Here is a 20,057-nt window from a genome sequence, read left to right on the forward strand (position 1 = left end):
ACTTGGCCATCGCACTAAATAATTTAATTTACACGTGTTTTCATGCGATGGCCAAGTCAATATATTTATGTAAAACGTTAAAGATTTCCTGGCCTGGACTTGGTATTACATGGATCTCACAACTTTTTACCGTAGAACAACTCAGTTGCGAGACTTGGTTTTTTTGACAAGTATTGTTTTTGATGGGATCTCATTTCTTTTTGTATTTTGTAGACAGCAGTTATGTATCTAGAAAACTGGACCGAAATTGAAAAATTTTACTCGACTTCGCGGTTGCACTACCGTGCCCCCAAATCTCATTTCTTTTTGTATTTTGTAGACAGCAGTTATGTATCTAGAAAACTGGACCGAAATTGAAAAATTTTACTCGACTTGGCGGTTGCACTACCGTGCCCCCAAATATTTTAGTTTTTCCTTGATTCATACACCAAACACTACTTATATTCCAAATTTGAAGCTTCTAGGTCTGCTAGAAGTGCCTTAGAATTTTGATGATCGGTGAGTCAGTGAGTCAGTGAGTCAGTGAGTGACAAAATTAAGTAACTTTGACCCGTTATAATTCTTAAACTACTGGTTCAAATTGAATGAAATTTTAAATATACCGTGTCTTTACAATGCCTGCATAGCTAATGAAAATTCAGCCTTCTAGTTTTATCCACAACGAAGTTACAGGCAGTCGAAAATGGCCTGAATTGCTTCGAGAAAAGGATGGTACGGCCGTGCCGCTTTTTTGCTCGACTTGGTGGGGGCACTGCCGTGCCCCCAGATAAGAGGTATAAACGGTTTATTAGTTGATCAATGAAAAAAGTCGCATCCGTTCACCTGGGTGAAATAATTCCTAGGTGAAAAAAGGCGACTTTAGTCGACTCAATTCATCTTGAAAATGTAACTGGGTGAGGTAAAATGAGGACACTAAAAAATCCACTTGTTCACCCAGATGATATCACCCAGGTGAACAAAATAAACCGTTATAGCATCTATAACATTAAAAGCATTTTCCATAATTCTGCTCTGCTTCATAAAAAGGTTGATGTTATAAGTAAATAAATAAATAAATAAATATCCTTGGACATTTTACACTACGCTTCTAGTCCCAAACTAAGCAAAGCTTGTACTATGGGTACTAGACAACGGATATAAACATACTTAAATACTTTTTTTTTGTAAATACATACATATTATTACATAGTAACACCCAGACCCGTCACAGAAATTAAAATTCATAATTTCAATTTCTGCCCGGCCGGGAATCGAACCCGGGACCTCTCGGCATAGTAGTCCGTTTCCGAACCACTACACCAAACGGCCGACAAGTAAAATACATATTGTTTGATAATGACCATAGTTTTTGAATCTATAGTCGTTTCTCGAACACCTTTAGCACACTTTAGCCTAGCAGTTAGTTTAAAAGATATCGGTCTCTCTTCTTCTCATACTATTATAACATCAGTAGGTTTACGTAGTAGAATGAGAAAGAATCTCCTTAAAAATACTTTCGCCTTAATTAATTAATTCCGAGTCCATCAAAGTCCGCAAGTTTGTCAGAAAAGCTTTGTTCGCTTTGTCACGAGAATCTATTCAATTCTTTCGAATAACTTCGCTTCAGCGCTGAAATCGTTCAGTCTCTGTTGTTAAGAAAAGCCACTGTTCCAATTCTGTGCACATACTTAACTAAGCAAAGTCGCTAAAATGAACATTTTATATTAAGATTATGCTCGTGCTTTGTCCTCGAGATTAGAAATAAGAACTATGTAGTATCACGTACGGTGATGCCAGTTTACGCACTGTTAGTTGAGGATATATTTTTTTTTTTTTTTTTGTGGGTATCTCACTTTACATCTTATTTGACATTGGTATCCGTCGTCAGTCACGATTCAGTGCTCTGCCAGTTCGCACTTCTTCTACTTAAATACGTACCCAGTGTTAAAAATAGTGTTTTTGTGTCGTCAAAATGCCGAACGAAAAACGTCAAATGAGGATAAGGAACATTTGCTGAAGAAAATAAATAAATTGGAGCAGAAGATATGGGGTGCTGAACGTCGTTCAAGCGGTTCAACAGAAGATCATCGTTACACATTACCATAATGCGAACAACCATCCCGGGTTGTCTCTTTATGCCAGTTGTGTTTTTTGTCTGAGGGTTTGCGGTTTAACGTTTGAGTTCTACTCCTACCCCTAATTCAGACAATTGGAAAAATCGCAAGTTCATCGCCTTCAACCAAAAGAAGAAGAAGAAGAACATCATCATTACACATTACCATAATGCGAACAACCATCCCGGGTTGTCTCTTTATGCCAGTTGTGTTTTTTGTCTGAGGGTTTGCGGTTTAACGTTTGAGTTCTACTCCTACCCCTAATTCAGACAATTTGGAAAAATCGCAAGTTCATCGCCTTCAACCAAAAGAAGAAGAAGAAGAACATCATCATTACACATTACCATAATGCGAACAACCATCCCGGGTTGTCTCTTTATGCCAGTTGTGTTTTTTGTCTGAGGGTTTGCGGTTTAACGTTTGAGTTCTACTCCTACCCCTAATTCAGACAATTGGAAAAATCGCAAGTTCATCGCCTTCAACCAAAAGAAGAAGAAGAAGAACATCATCATTACACATACTACCATAGTGCGGGCAACCATCCCGGGTGGTCTCCTTATGCCAGTTGTGTTTTTTGTCTGAGGGGTTGCGGTTTAACGTTTCAGTTCTACTCCTACCTCTAATTCAGACAATTAGAAAAAACGCAAGTTCATCGCCTTCAACCAAACGAAGAAGAAGACAGATGCAGTAAGTTCTATCCATTATTACACATACTACCATGGTGCGGGCAACCATACCGGGTTGTCTTCTTATGCTAGTTGTGTTTTTTGTCTGAGGGTTTGCGGTTTAACGTTCGAGTTCTACTCCTACCTCTAATTCAGACGAATACAGTAAATTATTTTTATTATAATATTATCATTACACATACTACCATATTGCGGGCAACCATACCAGGTTGTCACGTTATGCTAGTTGTGGTTTTTTGTCTGACGATTTGCGTTTTAACGTTTGAGTTATTACCTACCTCTAATTCAGACGAATACAGTAAATTCTATTTACTTAATACAATATTATCATTACACATACTACCATATTGCGGGCAACCATATCAGGTTGTCACGTTATGCTAGTTGTGGTTTTTGTCTGACGATTTGCGTTTTAACGTTTGAGTTATTACCTACCTCTAATTCAGACGAATACAGTAAATTATATTTACTTAATACAATATTATCATTACACATACTACCATATTGCGGGCAACCGTACACGGGTTGTCACGTTATTTAATTTGTGTGGTTATTTTTGTCTGACAGTTTGCGATATTAATATATACTTGCCTCCAAATCAGACGTTCGTAATGTAATGATTTATCTATATCTAAGGGTTTGCGGCACTAAAAACTTTGCATTAATAACCTACTTCTAAATCAGATGTTCGAAGTTAATTATTTTTTTAAATAATAATTACCCATACTACCATACTGCGGAGCTGTGTGATTTTTAAAATATGATGGTTTGCGGTATTATCAACAATACCTACCCTCTAAATCAGACGCAGAATCCTAAAAATATTACGATACTTACGGTATTGCGGGCAACTACAACGGGTTGTAATTTTACTGTCTTACCTACTTAATTCTTCAAGTCAAGTAAGTTCAAGTCTAAGTTTTTCGGTGATAACAATTTGGCGATATTTAATTTTAAATTGATATGAACGTTAATATTACTAGGCATGCAGATAATTCGTGTTAAGTTGTTACCTACCCGCTACATATTTTAGCAGGCAGTCAAAAGGGCTGTTCCATACTGGTAAAAGTACATATCACATTAAAAAAAATGCAATAATGCATACCTACTTGTTTAAAAATTGGGAGTTGTCTTAATAAGACATAATTTGATGGGTTTATATCCACACTACCGGGTGGTGATATGATACACGCCAAATCGTTAGCAGGTGAAAAACCATTAGTGGCTATCGAAACATTGAACTCAGAACCCTTAGCCTCGAACCCTGCCGCCGCCGACGCTGCTGCTCTCGTTGACATCTGCGCCGCTTCCGCTGCTGCTGAAACTAGAAATCAATTAGATTCGACACCTGCAACGCTGTTGGTCTGAAACAGCTGCGCCCCTTCATGATGAGATTGTAATATTGGTGATGATCCTGTGTAGGACAAGCCTCAACACAATTACCTTAATATGAATTTCTTATCGATGCCAATCGCATTTTTTCGACTGTCTACTAAGAATTCCTTATCAGAAAAAACGTAATTCTACTTAGACCCATTAAAGATATTATCAATTATTACCTACTTTGGGGCCAGCTGGCGCTGTGTGAAATTGTTAAAAGACTCATCTATTTATTTATTTATTACAAACACCGAAGATTGACGCCATGTCTTTTGATAAAAACTTTCCAAAACACGAAAAACTGCCTAGCGAACTTCAAAGTTTGGGGCTGATCTGGAATTGAATCCCAAAATCAAATCAGCAGCCACCAAAAAGTCCTTTCTTATACGAATTTAACCTTGAAGGGACTTCCCCGAAAGGCAGACAACCGATGAAAACAGAGGACTTGACCTCCTGACTTTCAAAACAGTCATCACGTGTCATGCTCGTGAGCGCACCAGCCGCATCCAGCTCAGAACCGCAACAGTTGAATCTCGTAAAATATGTCGGTTGGCTTTTAAATTTTTACCATCAGTGGTCACTAGTAATAAGTGACTCTGTTGTACTAGGATAGAGTTATGTGATTTCAATCTCACAACCAATAATAAATGTCAGTATAAATCACATAATACATGATTATATTCGGACATAGAAAAATTGCAATTATATCAGGCTATTCATAAACTTATATTAAGTGTCATGAAATATAGTACTCCGATGTCTCAACTACGGGATGGGGGGCGGCGTGTACGGGGAAACTTCTGGGGACCCATGGTCCAACATCTATTTTATTTTATTAATATTATCTAATATTAAAAATCTGCAAAGATTCCAAACATTGACCTTTCTTGGCCTAAAAGTATTTACTAAGGATCTTCAAAATTTTCAGTTTCTCAGAATGAAATTCAGTTTTGTACACCGCATAGGTGGCGTGCAGTTTCCCCCCACTTAACACAAATAAAAATAATTGTGGCAATGATGCGAAACTAGAAAAATCATTATAATCATCAATACACAATGATGTGTCCTATCTAATGATCTATCTTATCTAGATAATAGCATGGTAGATACCGAATCTTGAAGAGTCCATTCAATATTAGTATGGACTCGACATTACCAAATTCACCATTTTATTATTTTTACATTTGGAGAACGTGGCATCGTTAATTTTGCTAAATTCGTTATCGTTATATACCCTAAATTAGATAGGTACCCTGATGCATACGCAATTAAAATTTTAAGACAACAAGGTCAAGCTTATTTCTGCGGTTTCCTTCCTTTTTTGTATTACACATACATTGCAAAAATCACATGTGATCAAGCGACGGGTATACTAGCAGTACCCTTATAATGTAGTCTAGCTTTGTTTCTTTAATTGGATAAAAATAAAAACGCTACATGTGTCTAAATGTCTCATATAAAACGAAGATTACATCTTCATCTATCTATGGATATTATATCTTCATCATTGTCTGATGATCAAGCAGTACAATAATTGTTCAAGGAAATTGTTTTACTTTTACCATAACTATCATTCATTGAGGTATTAGATTCCACTATTTTAATAAAAAATTGTGAATTTCGATAGCTGTAATAAGCTTGTCTTTTAATTTGGCTGTCATATTGGAAACATAATCAGATATTATGGTTTCCAAAAAATTTAAAATATTGAGAAATTAGCCATTTTACTGTCATTTGTTAGTGTAATTATTACACACATTGTTCAAACCTTCCTTATAAGCATTCAAATATTATGCATACAAATATTCAATTTAATCACGACATCGCGTCCAAGTTCACAACAATCAATCTTGGTATTGTTTTGACAATTTATGTCATGTACAAGCATTTTGTGCAAAGTGTTGCTTACGAAATTGTTTACCGCTCTAACACCGAGCACTTAGTTTAGTCACAAGTTTAGTTCAATTAACATTGCAGGCTTGTGATATTGACACCTTGATATTCACCACTCACAGCACGAGGCATGCTGCCTCGTCTAGAGCACATACATTAGGAATTAATCTTGATTATCAGAATTAACCCCGGTTGGAGCGTTATTTCAAATAGCTACTTTGGGCAAATTCTTTAATAGAATGCCTATTGCGTCCAGAAATAACAATCAACATTTAATTGCCAGAAGAACCTAATACTGACCATTGATTTGGGAAACAATAATTAACTTTCCCACTTACATTATGGCTAATATAACAGCTAATTATACTTGCCTTTAATTACTTACCCTTAATAATAATTATCAATTATAAGAAAGTATTCACTCGGGTAACTACGACAGTTATGTCACACTTAATAGTAATTATAAAACAAGCATTGTATTCTTACTAATGATTTATTATTTTTGCAAAGTAATAAACAGCTTTGTTTTTATTATCATTTCACATCAGTTCTCTCAAAATCTACATAGTTCTTATTTCTAATCTCGAGGACAAAGCACGAGCATAATTAATGATTAAACGAACTTAAAAAGTGAAGTTCTATCATAATTATGCGAGGGCTTTGTCCGAAGAGATTAGAAACCCTCCCACCCGTCTTTAACAATCATATATGTATATTATTAAAAACACAAACCCCCATATTAGTGAAATGATAAAAAATACAAATTACTACTCCAAACTAACTGACGACGGATACCAATGTCAAATAAGATGTAAAGTGAGATACCCACAAAAAAAAAAAAAAAAAAATATATCCTCAACTAACAGTGCGTAAACTGGCATCACCGTACGTGATACTACATAGTTCTTATTTCTAATCTCTTCGGACAAAGCCCTCGCATAATTATGATAGAACTTCACTTTTTAAGTTCGTTTAATCATTAAAGATACTGTATCATATTAATATGATTCATATTTACTGAGTAAGCTTCAGGTAGATTTGCTATTTTTAGCTTTGGTTTAGGATTTTACGCGCCAGTGAGTTGCACCAGCCGTACAAATCAGTGTTGTTGAAGTTGAATATTAAGTACGAGCAGGCCTGGCTCACTCCGCGCGGTACATCCGATAATTACCTACAGCGAAGCGCCCCGCCGGCGGGTATTATATCAGTCGAGTGTCACGCGCGCGCTCGTCAGGACGCTGGCGTGCGTTGTAGTATGATTATAATTCTATGATCGAAGTATTATTTAAAAATGGACATAAAGAGAAAGAAATATTGTGCGGCGTTCGGGTGTTTAAATTCGAAAAGTAATCTACCGGATTTATCTTTTTTTTTCGCTTCCCAAAGATGCTGAAAGGTATGTTGGCCATGTAGGTAATCAATAATTCTTAGGATAGTATAGGAACCTAACCTACTATGACTACTGCTCAGAATGCGTTCGTTCGTTTCAGCCAAATGACATCCACTGCTGGACAAAGGCCTCTCCCAAGGTTTTCCATAATGAATGCATACTTACCTACATACGTACCTCATTATAAATAAGTAGATTAATTATTTTTTCACTAGACAGCAACCCTAACAGCGTAAGAAGAGTTCAGAGGCACGCGATAGAAAGAGACAAAACTTGTAGGTGAATAAAATTGTAGGTACGTAGTGCTGTGCGAGCTGAATTCCACTGTATCGCGTCGTAGCAAGACTCGCATTTATTTAAATCGTCTTGCGGAGTAATCCTTCTGTACCTGTACTATTACTTATTCTGTGGTACGAGTATTAACGGATTATTTTAATAATTACCTAATACTTAATTACTTACCTATCAGCGATGGTGATTGTAGTACAAAGTTCGTACATACTCGTACTACGAACTACCAATCAATAATGCCATAAATTGGCATCTAACCTATTTGTAATAGGTGCGATTTTACAAGAAAAGTGCGTAGTCTGATAGATTATGCCGGCAACTCTATCTTACGCTTTGGTATCTTGTACCTAATGCCTATTACTCTTGCTACTGTCAATGACTATTATCAATTAATAACTTTATCAATCTGGGAAAAACTATAAAGACTCTTACGGTCTTATTCATAATAAAATGCTAATATAGGTTTAAAACCTACATTAGCTAAAACGTTTGATAGGCTTAAAACACTCTTATAAACCTCTGATAAAAAACGTTATTCATAATCGTTTACAAACCTTTGATAGCTAAAACAGAGTTTAATATTTTCTTTCCACAGACTATACAAAAAGAATGAACGAAAACAGCTTTTTTGGTGATTTAACTTGATGGACCATGTAAAATCATAGACAAATAGCAGAAAAAAAAAACAAAAAATTGGCAGCTGTGACGTTTTACTTACTGACATTGACATTTGGCACGAAAATTTAATAAAGTTTTCGGTTTTTTCGATCAACTCCCAAGTTTTATCAAACTTTTATAAAACTTGGGATTGTATGTTCTGGATTCTGTACCTCTTACCCTGTACTCTGCAATAAGCTCTTACGACGACCCGGCTAAGGTAAACGGCTACTAGTTCGTGATAGTACGTAAGTTCGTAAGTTTTTTTTCTAGCTCAAATAATAAGCAAATGGAATATTATTTATAAAAAATCTTTATTACTATAAAAACTCTATTATATAAGCTATCTAAAAAACCAAGTACCAACATTGTGGCGCCAAAAATGAGAGCAATACGAAGCTTCAAACTCTCAGAGAGCCAAAAACAGCCGTGCGGCGTGCAAAGGTTGCTCTCACCGTAAGGTTAGCGCTCCAACTTCTTAAGCTTATAAAAAGGCGAAGGAACGTTCATTTAAATAAAACTTGTAATAGTGATTTCATGTGTTCCTTGACAATTGATTTGGCTTAGAAAAAAGTTATATGAAAACGTAGAATTCCTTTAAAATTGCGATTAATTGACTCACGAAATAGCGTACATATTATTTTTCGGGTGTCCCCTATTTCGTGAAACTACCGATTCAAGGATATTATGGATAACATTTTGATGCTTGGTTTTTAAATAATTATTTATGATAATTTAAATGTAAGTTATGAAACAAATAATGCATTTATTAAAGTTTCTCATGACCTAAATTCGGTATATGTTTCGTTCACTAGAATTTATATGACACGAGTTTGAAGTTCACATATATGACCAATTTTAAGATAAATTAGCATAAGTAGTACCAGCATAATTTTGGTTTTATTTCGATTTGTTTTATTCATCTTTGTTTATTTGTATTGTATATGGGTTAGATAATAGTTAATTGACACATTTTGACAATAATCCATGAATTTTACTTGGGGAATTTGGAATATATCAGTATCACGAAACAAGGAACCGTATTATTGTTACTTTTTTCCAAGTTCGTGATACATAAATGTATGGTGGTGTATGGGGGTATAGGTACTTTTATGATACATAGTATCAAAGAAATCGACATATTTTTTAGTTTTTAATACTTACCTACCTAAGAAATTAATTAATTACTTAATTTTTATTATGAGTCATTGGCGTATCTGGGGTTATTTTCAGGGGGGGTGGGGGCTACCCTCACTTGAAACAGCTCCAGGGGTGGGATCATGGGGAGAAGGGGGGGGGGGGGGTTACAAATCTAAATTGTATGGGTACGAAGGGGGGGGGGAGTAAGTCCCCCCACATTTCTAATGGTTATATAAATATTTTCACATATCGCTAGAAATAAAAAATCTAAATTTTATGGGTACGAAGGGGGGGGGGGGGAGGGTTAAGTCCCCCCCCCCCTACATTTCTAATGGTTATATAAATATTTTCACATATTGTTAGAAATAACAAATCAAAATATTATACTAGACTCACATTATTTCTTATGAATATTTCAGGTAAGTAATATCGTCAATTTCACATAATTATTTTATTCTAAATTTTTATTATCGTTTTTAAATTTATTAAACCCTTAATCATTATTAAAATATCCTAACTGGATGCATAAAACCTTATCCCGAAATAGGGGACATGAGTTCACGAACTTAGAAACAGAGCAAAATTTTGTCACGAAACAGGATCCAAACAAGAGGTCCGCAGAACAATTAATATAAAAAAAAGTTCAAACTATATAACTATAAATTATGTATTAACATACTGTCAAAAGACCAAAGTTTAGCATACAAAAGCTTTCATACTGATATCATGATTGGTTATTTTTAAATAAAATGGTAAAGCCGTAAGAGCCTTAATATACCGAAGTAGGGGGCACTTACCTTAGTTACATCGGATACTAATTATGTCCATGACGAAGGAGAACAGACCGCCTAAAAGGCAACGATCAGAAAACTGGTTGGAGGAAGATAAGGTAGTACTTATTTTTAGCCTGATAAAGTGCCTACTAATTTTTGTAGCATGGTTTTATTTATGTTTGACGCCTAGTGTTTGCTTTTCAGTATTTGCTGAAAGAGTTGGTGAAAGAAAGAGTAAATGCAATCGAAAATAAAAATACAGACACTAACACGAATAAACGGAAGGTTGCGGCTTGGGCTGATTTACAAACAACGTTGGTACATCTTTTGATTTCTGCCTTCAATATAAAATTTTGCCTTTACCTGTAATTCAAAATCCTGTCATTTCTTTTTCAGGTTTAATTCAATGTGCGCTGGTATGAACCGCTCCATTACCCAGTTAAAATCGCAATGGAGCCTCATAAAAATCAGTGCGAAGAAAGACAAGACCATTGCTAGGCAGGCTCAAATTAAAACTGGCGGTGGTCCACCATTATCAGTGCCTGACGATAGGGCTGATGATATAGCATCTTGGTTGCCCAATGAATTTGTAGTCGATGTTAACAGATTTGACTCGGACTCAAATAAAAGTGAATTAATTAACATTCAAGAGGAGGAATCAACTCAAAATACGCAAGATCAGGAATTGATAAATAATGAAGAAATCCAATATGAATTGGTGGTACTTGATGAAGAAATAGAAGATACACATGCTTGTACTACTAGAGGCATATTGGAAGATAAAGAAAATAAAAAAGTAGAGGCAAAAGAAAATAAAGCAAAACCTAATTTTAAAGCACCAGCAATCAAAAAAAAAAGGAAACTGTTAAACAAAGAAGGCTTAATTGATTTAAGCAAAGTTAGGATTTCCGAAATTGCAGAAACAGAATCAAAATGCCGGATTGAACTGCATGAAGTTCAAATGGAAAACGAACGGAAGAAAGGGAGAAACTTGGATCTTGAGCATCAATTATTACAGGAAAAACTTAAATATTACACTCACATTAATAAAGAATAATAAGTCTTTTGATGTTAAAGTTTTTCAAGTACTAACAGATTCTAAATAATAAGTTAGTTCCTCCCTTACTTCTGTTTGTTTTTAATTTGTATTTTATGCAGTTCCAATCCGCATTTTGATTGTGTTTCTGCAATATATTTAGACGGCTATGAATATGTTTACTAGTCATAACTTAATAAGAGTTTGAGATTACTATTAACTAGCTGTTGCCCACGACTCCGCCTGCGTAGACTACTATTTCTGTAACCTACAGGATCTGTGCATTTTTCCAGGATAAAAAGAAGCCTATATGTTATTCGAGACTATATAATCTATCTGTTTTAGCAATTTATTTGTTTATAAGAATTGAACTGTGATTTTTAGTAAGTAAGTTTAATAATTGTACTTAAATTAGTGATATAAAGTAAATACACATATGCCTAGTCACAAACATTCGCCTTTATAATAATAGTGTAAATTATGGTTATTTTGTTTTAAATGTAGAAGGTTGATAACCTCCGAATAGAAACGTTTATACTTAAGCAATTTCTTTGTTTTAAAGAATTGAACTGTGATTTTTAATAAGTAAGTTTGTTGAAACTAATTGTACTTAAATTAGTGATATAAAGTAATTTGTTTTGAATTTTTGCAGAATAATTGCTTTTTTAAAGAGAACTACAGGTTTTGTTTTTGTGATAGTAACAAATTGGACTGAAAATTGAAATACAGGTATTTTTCAATCAAATATTCTTTTTATTTTCATTAAGATGCCAGGAACAGTATCTGAAAAATTAAAATACAACATTTTCATGAACTCAAATGACATTACATAAAAGTAAATCGTTGGAATTTATCAAAATGTATTTTAGTACCATTCAAAAATGTTGATTTATAAAATTTTGTAGTATCAACTGCGACCTACGCCTCAACAATGAAGGTCGGTTGTCGTGAACACTGTTCTCCGTCGAAAGTTGCGGAGTTACAGGGACCTGCTCCATATGTTGTTCTGAAAAATATTATGAATTTGTCAACATTTTGTCATAAAGATTTGTATTCCTTATGTACAGTCAAATTGATAACATTTACCTAACAATGTGTCATTCATATCAATGGCTATATTATGTAATACAGCCAATGCTATGATCACAGCTTTTCCATTTTGGAGGCTTACTGGTAAGCCATGGAGTAGGCATTGGAACCGCTGCTTCCACACCCCAAAACACCTTTCAACAGTGTTCCTAGTTGAGATGTGAGCATTATTGTATGCTTCTTCTTCTGGACGACTAGGCCTTAAAATAGGTGTAAATAGATATGGCAGAAGAGGGTAGCCCGAATCGCCAATAAGGCGTCCTCTAAACTGCCTATCCTCAAATCGTTGTTTTATATTGCTCTCCATAAAAATTCGACTGTCATGTGTACTGCCTCGCCATCTAGCCACTATATCCATTATTTTGAGGTCAGCATCACAGACAACCTAAAATAAAAAAAACAGTATCCTGTAGGTAATCCATCCAATAATATAGTGTTGAATGTTGCTAAAATTTAGATCATACAAAGTAAAAATTATAGACATTATTAAAACAAATCTTTCTCTGTTGTAAACTGTATAAAATCAAAATATATTTTACCTGAACATTCAGGGAATAATAGCCTTTTCTATTAATATAGTACTGGGCCATGTCACCTCCGGTTTTTTTAATTTTAATGTGGGTGCAATCTATGGCTCCTATCACCCCAGGAAAATTTTTAATTGCTCTAAATTTGGCACTAATTCTTTCCTGCTCTCCTATAGTGATAGGCATTTTGATGAAGGAATTTGCCTTATTCGCGATTGCATGCGCGACTCTGGCGCATATCCGGCTCACTGTCGGCTGACTTAGGCCATGGAGGTCACCAGCATCATCTTGTACCTGAAAATGTATGAAAATAATTATAGCAGCCACGACAAAGGGATAAAATAAAACACTTTTTTGTGCTTACCTCACGACGTCCCCAACATCTTATGGCCACTAAAACTTGCAGTTCAGGACACGTGCCACCACCTCTAGCGCTCTGAACCAGATCATCTTCCACCAAATCTATGATGGTGCGCACTGTGTCCTTATTGAACCTATATTTTATTTTAAAATTTAGGTCCCGCAAATCGAATGGGTTGCTTCGTTGGCGGTAGAGCTTTCTACGTCGCGCTGGGTCGGCATTATTGGCTAAATGCACAATTGCATTTATAGCATTCATTTTCACAAGCAAGGATCACAGCAAGGATATTTTGAATAAATAAACCAACGAAGTGACATTCATATGAAATGACATTTATAAAAGTTAGGTTAAAATAGGTTTATTAGAGCTTTAAACAAGGCCCGAGCTCTCGATAACTTATCACACAGTTATAAGAGGATTTTAGCGCTAAATGACGATTATGAATAACAATTTTTATCAAACGTTTTATAAACCTCTAATAAGCATTTGATAAAATGTGAAAAATGATTATGAATAAGACCGTTAAACTATAATCTGCCCTTCATATTATTGCAATGTTACTCACAGCTGTCTTGTTGTGTTTAGTGGCTGCGGTGACTAGTTCACCGCATGCTGATTTTATAGAAGATCTGTACAGAGATTCTAAATTCAGTGCAAGGATATCTGATAATATTCTCGAAGACGCCTCTTTGGACGTGGTGAGTATGAGCCTGATTTGATTAGGTAAATAGGTACGCACTTATTTGTTCATGCGTAGTTTTAAAATAATGTTATGTAAGTATTTGTTTTTAGCCCGATCTTGTCAGGAAGTATCGGTATCCTTTGGAAGAGCACTTCGTTAGGACCGAAGATGGGTACATACTGGGAGTGCACCGCATACCTCACGGTCGGGACCGCAACAACGTCCCTGGTCCCAGGCCGATAGTGTTCGTGATGCACGGCCTATTTTCTTCCTCCGCAGACTGGGTCTTGGCTGGTCCTGGTTGTGGGTTTGGTAAGCGATATTTGTATTGTGCAATATTGCAACAGACGTGGATGTATAGTGTATAAAAATAAGAGTTATGTTTTGTTTTGTAACAGCTTACATATTGGCAGAAGAAGGATTTGATGTTTGGCTGGGTAACGCGCGTGGCAACTACTACTCTCGTCGCCACGAGCGACTGAACCCTGACGCTATCCTAAGTACCGCTTTCTGGCAATTCTCCTGGGATGAAATCGGAAACAAAGACTTGCCAGCGATGATCGACTATGCCCTCGCTCACACCGGGAGGGACAGGCTTCACTACATCGGACATTCACAAGGCACCACATCATTCTTTGTTATGGGCTCGCTGCGGCCAGATTACAATCAGAAAATTATTTCTATGCATGCGTTCGCTCCCGTCGCATACATGGCGCATAATCAAAATCTTCTCTTAAAGGTGCTCTCACGTTATGCTGACAATATTGAGGTAAGTATAATGTAAAAACAAACACTCTACATTATGTATTATGTAATTTTCAGTTACAATGAAGATACACCAAAGCCTATTTTAATTTTCAGTTTGCTCTCTCCCTTATTGGAGTTGGAGAATTTTTCCCGAACAATAATGTTATGACATGGGCTGGCCAGGCTTTATGTATGGATGAAGTCACATTCCAGCCTTTATGTAGTAATATACTTTTCCTTATGGGTGGATGGAGCGAATGTCAACATAATGCCGTAAGTATTATGTAGAGAGTGTTGTTACACCCTACTTCAGGGTTCTTTTGAAGTTTTTATTTATTTGGAAAACATACCTAAAGCTTACAGTTTCTTGGTATCTTTCAGTTTGCTAGTTACAGAAAACAATGAGGAGCATATATGTAGGTAAAAAAGTATACCAAACACGCTCTTGTTTAAGCTAAATAATGTGTTTTCCAGACATTGTTCCCTATAAAGTTGGGACACACCCCGGCCGGCGCCGCATCCAGGCAGCTAGTGCACTACGCTCAAGGCATCTCTGGCAAGGAGTTCCGTCGCTACAACCACGGCAGTTGGTTGGCCAATAGGCGCGCGTACGGCAGTATAAACCCTCCTCGGTACGACCTTTCTCGGATCACGACACCAGTGTTCCTACATTACTCGGACAGCGATCCTCTGGCTCACGTCAGTGACGTAGACAGACTGTTCCGCGAACTTGGCAGACCTATCGGAAAATTCCGAGTCCCGCTAGCAACATTCAGCCACATAGACTTCATGTGGGGCGTCTCTGCTAAGGAACTGCTTTATATGAGAACTATCAACCTTATTAGATCAATGGATGTTAACGGCTTTGTGGATGAAAAAGATTTGACTGACGAATAACTTTGTACCTCTAAAATAAAAAAAACATTGCATTAGTATTGGTTGTTTCATTTCAAATAATGTTTTCAACTAGGTACTTCAATAGCACATCTCAATAAAATTTTAAAATGAAAATAATATGAGACAGTAAATTAAAAATGTAAATATTAAACAACAATGATTGTAGTACATATGATGATAATATTATTATGCTTTTTAGTACACGGATTATTTGATGAATTAACTTAACATTTTTTGTTGATTAGCGAACGCAGCTTCCTGTAACCGTGCTTTGGTTTTTTCATGAGATACTAGTTTGTTTACAGTACGTTCATCGCTATAAATGATGTTATCATCTTTATCAAACGCTAGCCCATAGCCATTTTCGAGAGACAATATTTTTACTAATTCCTTATTTTCGTCGATTGTGTAGATCCCATCTTGTGCAATGAAATGAGGAACACCAACCACATCTGTGGTTGCTCCTCGAAATGTGATATTTCTGTCATCATATAGAGTTGCTAATTTAGATCCTTTCGTCAGTATAAATAACCCAGTTGAATTTACAAACATTACATTATCTTGAGGGTCTACAACGAAGTGTTGTATCTGATAGTCTTTCAGCTCAGGTATTATAATCGGTTTTTTTTCTTTATAAATGTAGAGATTCTGGTTGGCTGTGTCTACGAAGTATAGATTATTTTGAAAGTACATATCAAAGATATCGATACCGCTTATCAGAGCCGGTTTGTTGACATCTTTTGTGTGAAAGTTGTATTGGTATATGCCATCGCTGCCCCCCAGGTACACCGCGCCGGTGGTTTGATCTACGGCACTCGCGAACCCATTGCGTATGCTCGGTATAATCGTCGCCAATCCACTTTGGAGGTCTAACACGACCGAGTGAAAACTGTGCTCTGAAAAATCATCAGCGTTTATGCAGAAAAACAAACAGTCTTTAGCTCTGCTCAGTGAAAATTTATACGGTATGTTCACATCCGCTAAAATTACATGCTTTTTGTGCAGTTTCTCGTTAACTTCCATAAAAGCCACATCTTGCTGATAAAACATTATTGAATCTCGAAGATCACATAATTTATCACTTTTTATTGATCAATTTGCTAAATTAAACTGAAAATATACAAAGGGATTTAGGACATAATTTGAGTGAACCAGTTGTGACACGAGTCACTTGTGATTGACAGTGTACATGTACATCTATAGATAATATCAACAGAAGAAATGAGAAGTTAACATAATCCTTAAATGCTCTTTGAGTATTAGGTATTTTATGCTCAAAGTAGCAGTGTAAAATCATTGGCTAAGAATTCTCTTTATGAGAATAAGTAGTGTAAGTTGAATACGTAGGTACACATAATATGTAGGTATATCTACCATATGCCCCCTTTGAAAACTGCAATATGATAATAATGTAGACTAGTTGTTGCCACGAAACATTATGTAGATAAGTATACGTAGGAGGTGCTTAAGCTTTGTTTTGAAATTGTTTCAGAGAAACATACTTATTAACATTTAACAGAAAAAGTTCAAAACAATAATAATTTTTGTTCCATAAAATCTATTGTTACGTTATAACGTTTTACCTGTTTTTGCCTGCTTAAGTTTTCCAAGCAATCCGCCCACGTCCAATTTCTCAGAAAAATGGAAATTCATATACTTAATAATAATAAGCATACTAAAATGTAAAAATGTGTAATAATAAAGATAAATACATTACCTTAATCTCGGAGAACCTAGTTATTTTCCTAAGCTCTTAGGTACCTATATGAACACATATCTATCTACCTACAGTTCACTGTGATATTATTAATGTAAAGTTAGTCATAATACCATGCCAATTACCTATTCATAGATCGTTTATAACTTATAATCCCCAATAAGAACACGAGTTTAGAGTTAGCGGCTAAATACAGCTTAATGGAGGATCTATTTCTAAAAAGGTCAACCGCATCTGGCGAGGTGGCAAGTCGTCTAGCGCTTACTCAGTCAGTGTTTTTACTCGACAAAATGGAAACGCACAAGCCAATAACCGAAAATAAAAAAAACTCAGTCAATGCCTGAGGTATGGGAGCGGCACGGGAAAGAAATCTGAAGTCTCGTTGACTTTTGACCAGGGTTGTTATGGATATCCGAAACCGTAACCGAAACTTTCGGATATCCGAAATTATAAAATATCCATAACCGTAACCGATTCAAAAGTTTCGGATAGTTTCGGATGTATGCAGTTTAAAATTGTGTTTTTTTTTTGTATAGCATTCATAATAGCCTGATTTACCTTTATTACTTTTTATTCGATGTAAAGTGTGTGGCCTGAATGAACAGTTTTGGACAACTATTGCAATTTGCATTCTAAAGCACAGATATCCGTAACCGTAACCGAAACCGGTATAATATCATTCCTATATCCGTAACCGTATCCATAACCGAAACTACATATCCATAACATTCCTACATTTGACGTCTCAAAACAGTCCAGTGCCGCTCCCATACCTCAGGCGACTGACTTAACTAGGGTTGCCACCTTTTTTTTTAAAATATAAAGTATATCAAAGGTCGGAGAAAGAAAACAGACAGTATTTAAAAAAATAAACAGTTTAGCTCTACATCGCGTACCAAAATGTAGTGTTGAGCATTTACTTTTAAAAATATGTATGGATACTACTGATGCTTGCTGTGAAAACAGTATTTTGTATACTTTTTTTTTGTTCAACAGTAAAAAGTTTAATTTAATGAAAAACAGTATAATACTGTTCAAAACAGTATAGTTGGCAACCCTAGACTTAACTGACTGAGTTAAGTGCTAGACCTATAGTGGCAACATAATAACGTGGCCCGCGGAACATTGGTTCCGACCAAGCGGAACATTGAGCTCTGTTTCCCTCTAAATTGAAAATGAAAGTTGGGCGAGGAAGTATTTGCTCGCAGATGAGTTGAATAATAGTTTTGTTTGCTATTGTCATTGAGAACTTCTGTTTTGGTTAGCATTTTAATGGAATAGGTAGTGTGTGTACTTAGGTCTTTAAGTGATTAGATATGAAGTTACCGTCCTTAAATAAGTAATTGGTTATCTAAGTAAGTATATTAATGTTAAGTTGTTGTGATTTCTCGTATAAATCGTAGGATGTACACAAAAGTCAATGGTAACACAATAGATATATTATTTTAATTTAGAAGAATAAAGCATCACTACCTAATTACTAGCCTCTTCATTACAAGTACTTAATGTTCGTACACGTGTTGAAATACGGGTAAACCTACTTAAATAAACTCTACAGTCTCTACTCTACAAACCAAGTAGTAGAGATGTTATGGATGTAGTTTCGGTTATGGATACGGTTACGGATATTGGAATAATATTATACCAGTTTCGGTTAGGGTTACGGATATCTGTGCTAAGTATATATAGAATGCAAATTCCAATAGTTGTCCAATACAGAAGAGATTTCTTTGGCAGTTGTCACCTTCTTTTGGTCTCACAAAAAAGCTTTCATCTTAAAGGAAAAAACTCATGTACTTTAAAATGCAATCATTAACAGCGTAAGGACTTGCTTGACTCTGCCTACATCCGGAATTATCCGAAACCTTTGAATCGGTTATGGTTACGGTTACGGATATTTTTTTATTTCGGACATCCGAAAATGTCGGTTACGGTTACCCATAACATCCCTGCCAAGTAGCTTTACCTTAAACTTCGAGTTGCAATTATCGGAAAAGGAACTTAAAAGTAATTTACTTAAAACATCTGCGAAGTTTTTATATGCTAGCTTAATGTTTTGACGGGGATTCTTACTTCCTACTCCGCAGCATAATAGGCATGTTATACCTACTTACCATTATAAGTGGCAAGTGGAAATGGACCGTAATTTATAATCTTTGGAAGTAAGTCCAGCTGCGAATGAGCCCAACCTGTTTTACCGAAATGTGAGACGACGCAAATGAAAACAAATGAATCTTGGCCCTGAATTTGTTGATGCCTTTTTTACGGGGAAAATGCGTTGAATCGCATCCTACCTTGCGGGGACAGGGTAGGTCATGTGGGGCTCACCAAGACAGAAGGACGAGACATACCCACTAAAAAGACCCCGGTGCTCCGTCACCCGCCATAAGTGGGAGGAAAGCTGTGGGTTTCCGGACAAAGCCTTCTCTACCTCTCTCCCGAATTTGTTGATGCCTACTAACACCCAGAAGGTTAAAAGTAACTACATACTTATTTGTGCGCATGATAGTCAATAATATTATGTAGAGTTTAATATGTAACTCATTTTTACTATTTCGCACTTAAATATCTAGATTCTAGGCATACCTAGCATATCTAAGTACCCACCTATTGTAAAACTGGAGATAGGTACTCAATTAATCTCACTGGGTTGTTGGAGAGGAAAATAGATTTATTTTCTCTTAGCGATAAGTCCGCC

The 20,057-nt window shown here is 35.9% G+C and overlaps 3 protein-coding genes across 4 annotated transcripts; 1 reads left to right on the top strand and 2 right to left on the bottom strand.

Annotated features, from left to right (window-relative positions):
* Window positions 1-12,108: 12,108 nt before the first annotated feature.
* On the bottom strand, window positions 12,109-13,842 carry LOC135077165 (putative nuclease HARBI1). 2 transcript variants are annotated; one of them, XM_063971718.1, is made up of 5 exons: window positions 13,320-13,842; window positions 12,968-13,249; window positions 12,426-12,813; window positions 12,212-12,345; window positions 12,109-12,122 (listed from the first exon to the last, which is right to left on the bottom strand). In XM_063971718.1, exons 1-4 carry the CDS (start codon window positions 13,572-13,574, stop codon window positions 12,215-12,217), a joined length of 1,056 nt encoding a protein of 351 aa, XP_063827788.1. In that variant the 5' UTR covers window positions 13,575-13,842; the 3' UTR covers window positions 12,109-12,122; window positions 12,212-12,214. The 2 variants fall into 2 exon arrangements, with proteins under 2 accessions (XP_063827788.1, XP_063827787.1); XM_063971717.1 differs by having other exon boundaries at window positions 12,115-12,345.
* Window positions 13,838-15,669, top strand: LOC135077164 (lipase 3-like). Its single transcript, XM_063971715.1, has 5 exons — window positions 13,838-14,014; window positions 14,109-14,310; window positions 14,397-14,767; window positions 14,860-15,018; window positions 15,220-15,669. Exons 1-5 carry the CDS (start codon window positions 13,871-13,873, stop codon window positions 15,640-15,642), a joined length of 1,299 nt encoding a protein of 432 aa, XP_063827785.1. The 5' UTR covers window positions 13,838-13,870; the 3' UTR covers window positions 15,643-15,669.
* A 133-nt stretch (window positions 15,670-15,802) lies between these two features.
* On the bottom strand, window positions 15,803-16,801 carry LOC135077166 (ommochrome-binding protein-like). The gene has a single exon (XM_063971719.1). It carries the CDS (start codon window positions 16,690-16,692, stop codon window positions 15,862-15,864), a length of 831 nt encoding a protein of 276 aa, XP_063827789.1. The 5' UTR covers window positions 16,693-16,801; the 3' UTR covers window positions 15,803-15,861.
* Window positions 16,802-20,057: the final 3,256 nt, after the last annotated feature.

The sequence above is a fragment of the Ostrinia nubilalis genome, chromosome 13, assembly GCF_963855985.1.
Source record: "Ostrinia nubilalis chromosome 13, ilOstNubi1.1, whole genome shotgun sequence".
In the NCBI taxonomy this organism is placed as follows: domain Eukaryota; kingdom Metazoa; phylum Arthropoda; class Insecta; order Lepidoptera; family Crambidae; genus Ostrinia; species Ostrinia nubilalis.

Coding starts and splice junctions, on each gene's coding strand:
- LOC135077165 (XM_063971718.1), bottom strand. CDS start 13,574: ATGAATGCTATAAATGCAATTGTGCATTTAGCCAATAATGCCGACCCA. Junction 12,814..12,967: donor ATTATTCCCTGAATGTTCAG/GTAAAATATATT, acceptor TTTTTATTTTAG/GTTGTCTGTGATGCTGACCT. Junction 12,346..12,425: donor TATGAATGACACATTGTTAG/GTAAATGTTATC, acceptor AATATTTTTCAG/AACAACATATGGAGCAGGTC.
- LOC135077164 (XM_063971715.1), top strand. CDS start 13,871: ATGTTACTCACAGCTGTCTTGTTGTGTTTAGTGGCTGCGGTGACTAGT. Junction 14,015..14,108: donor AAGACGCCTCTTTGGACGTG/GTGAGTATGAGC, acceptor ATTTGTTTTTAG/CCCGATCTTGTCAGGAAGTA. Junction 15,019..15,219: donor GCGAATGTCAACATAATGCC/GTAAGTATTATG, acceptor TGTGTTTTCCAG/ACATTGTTCCCTATAAAGTT.
- LOC135077166 (XM_063971719.1), bottom strand. CDS start 16,692: ATGTTTTATCAGCAAGATGTGGCTTTTATGGAAGTTAACGAGAAACTG.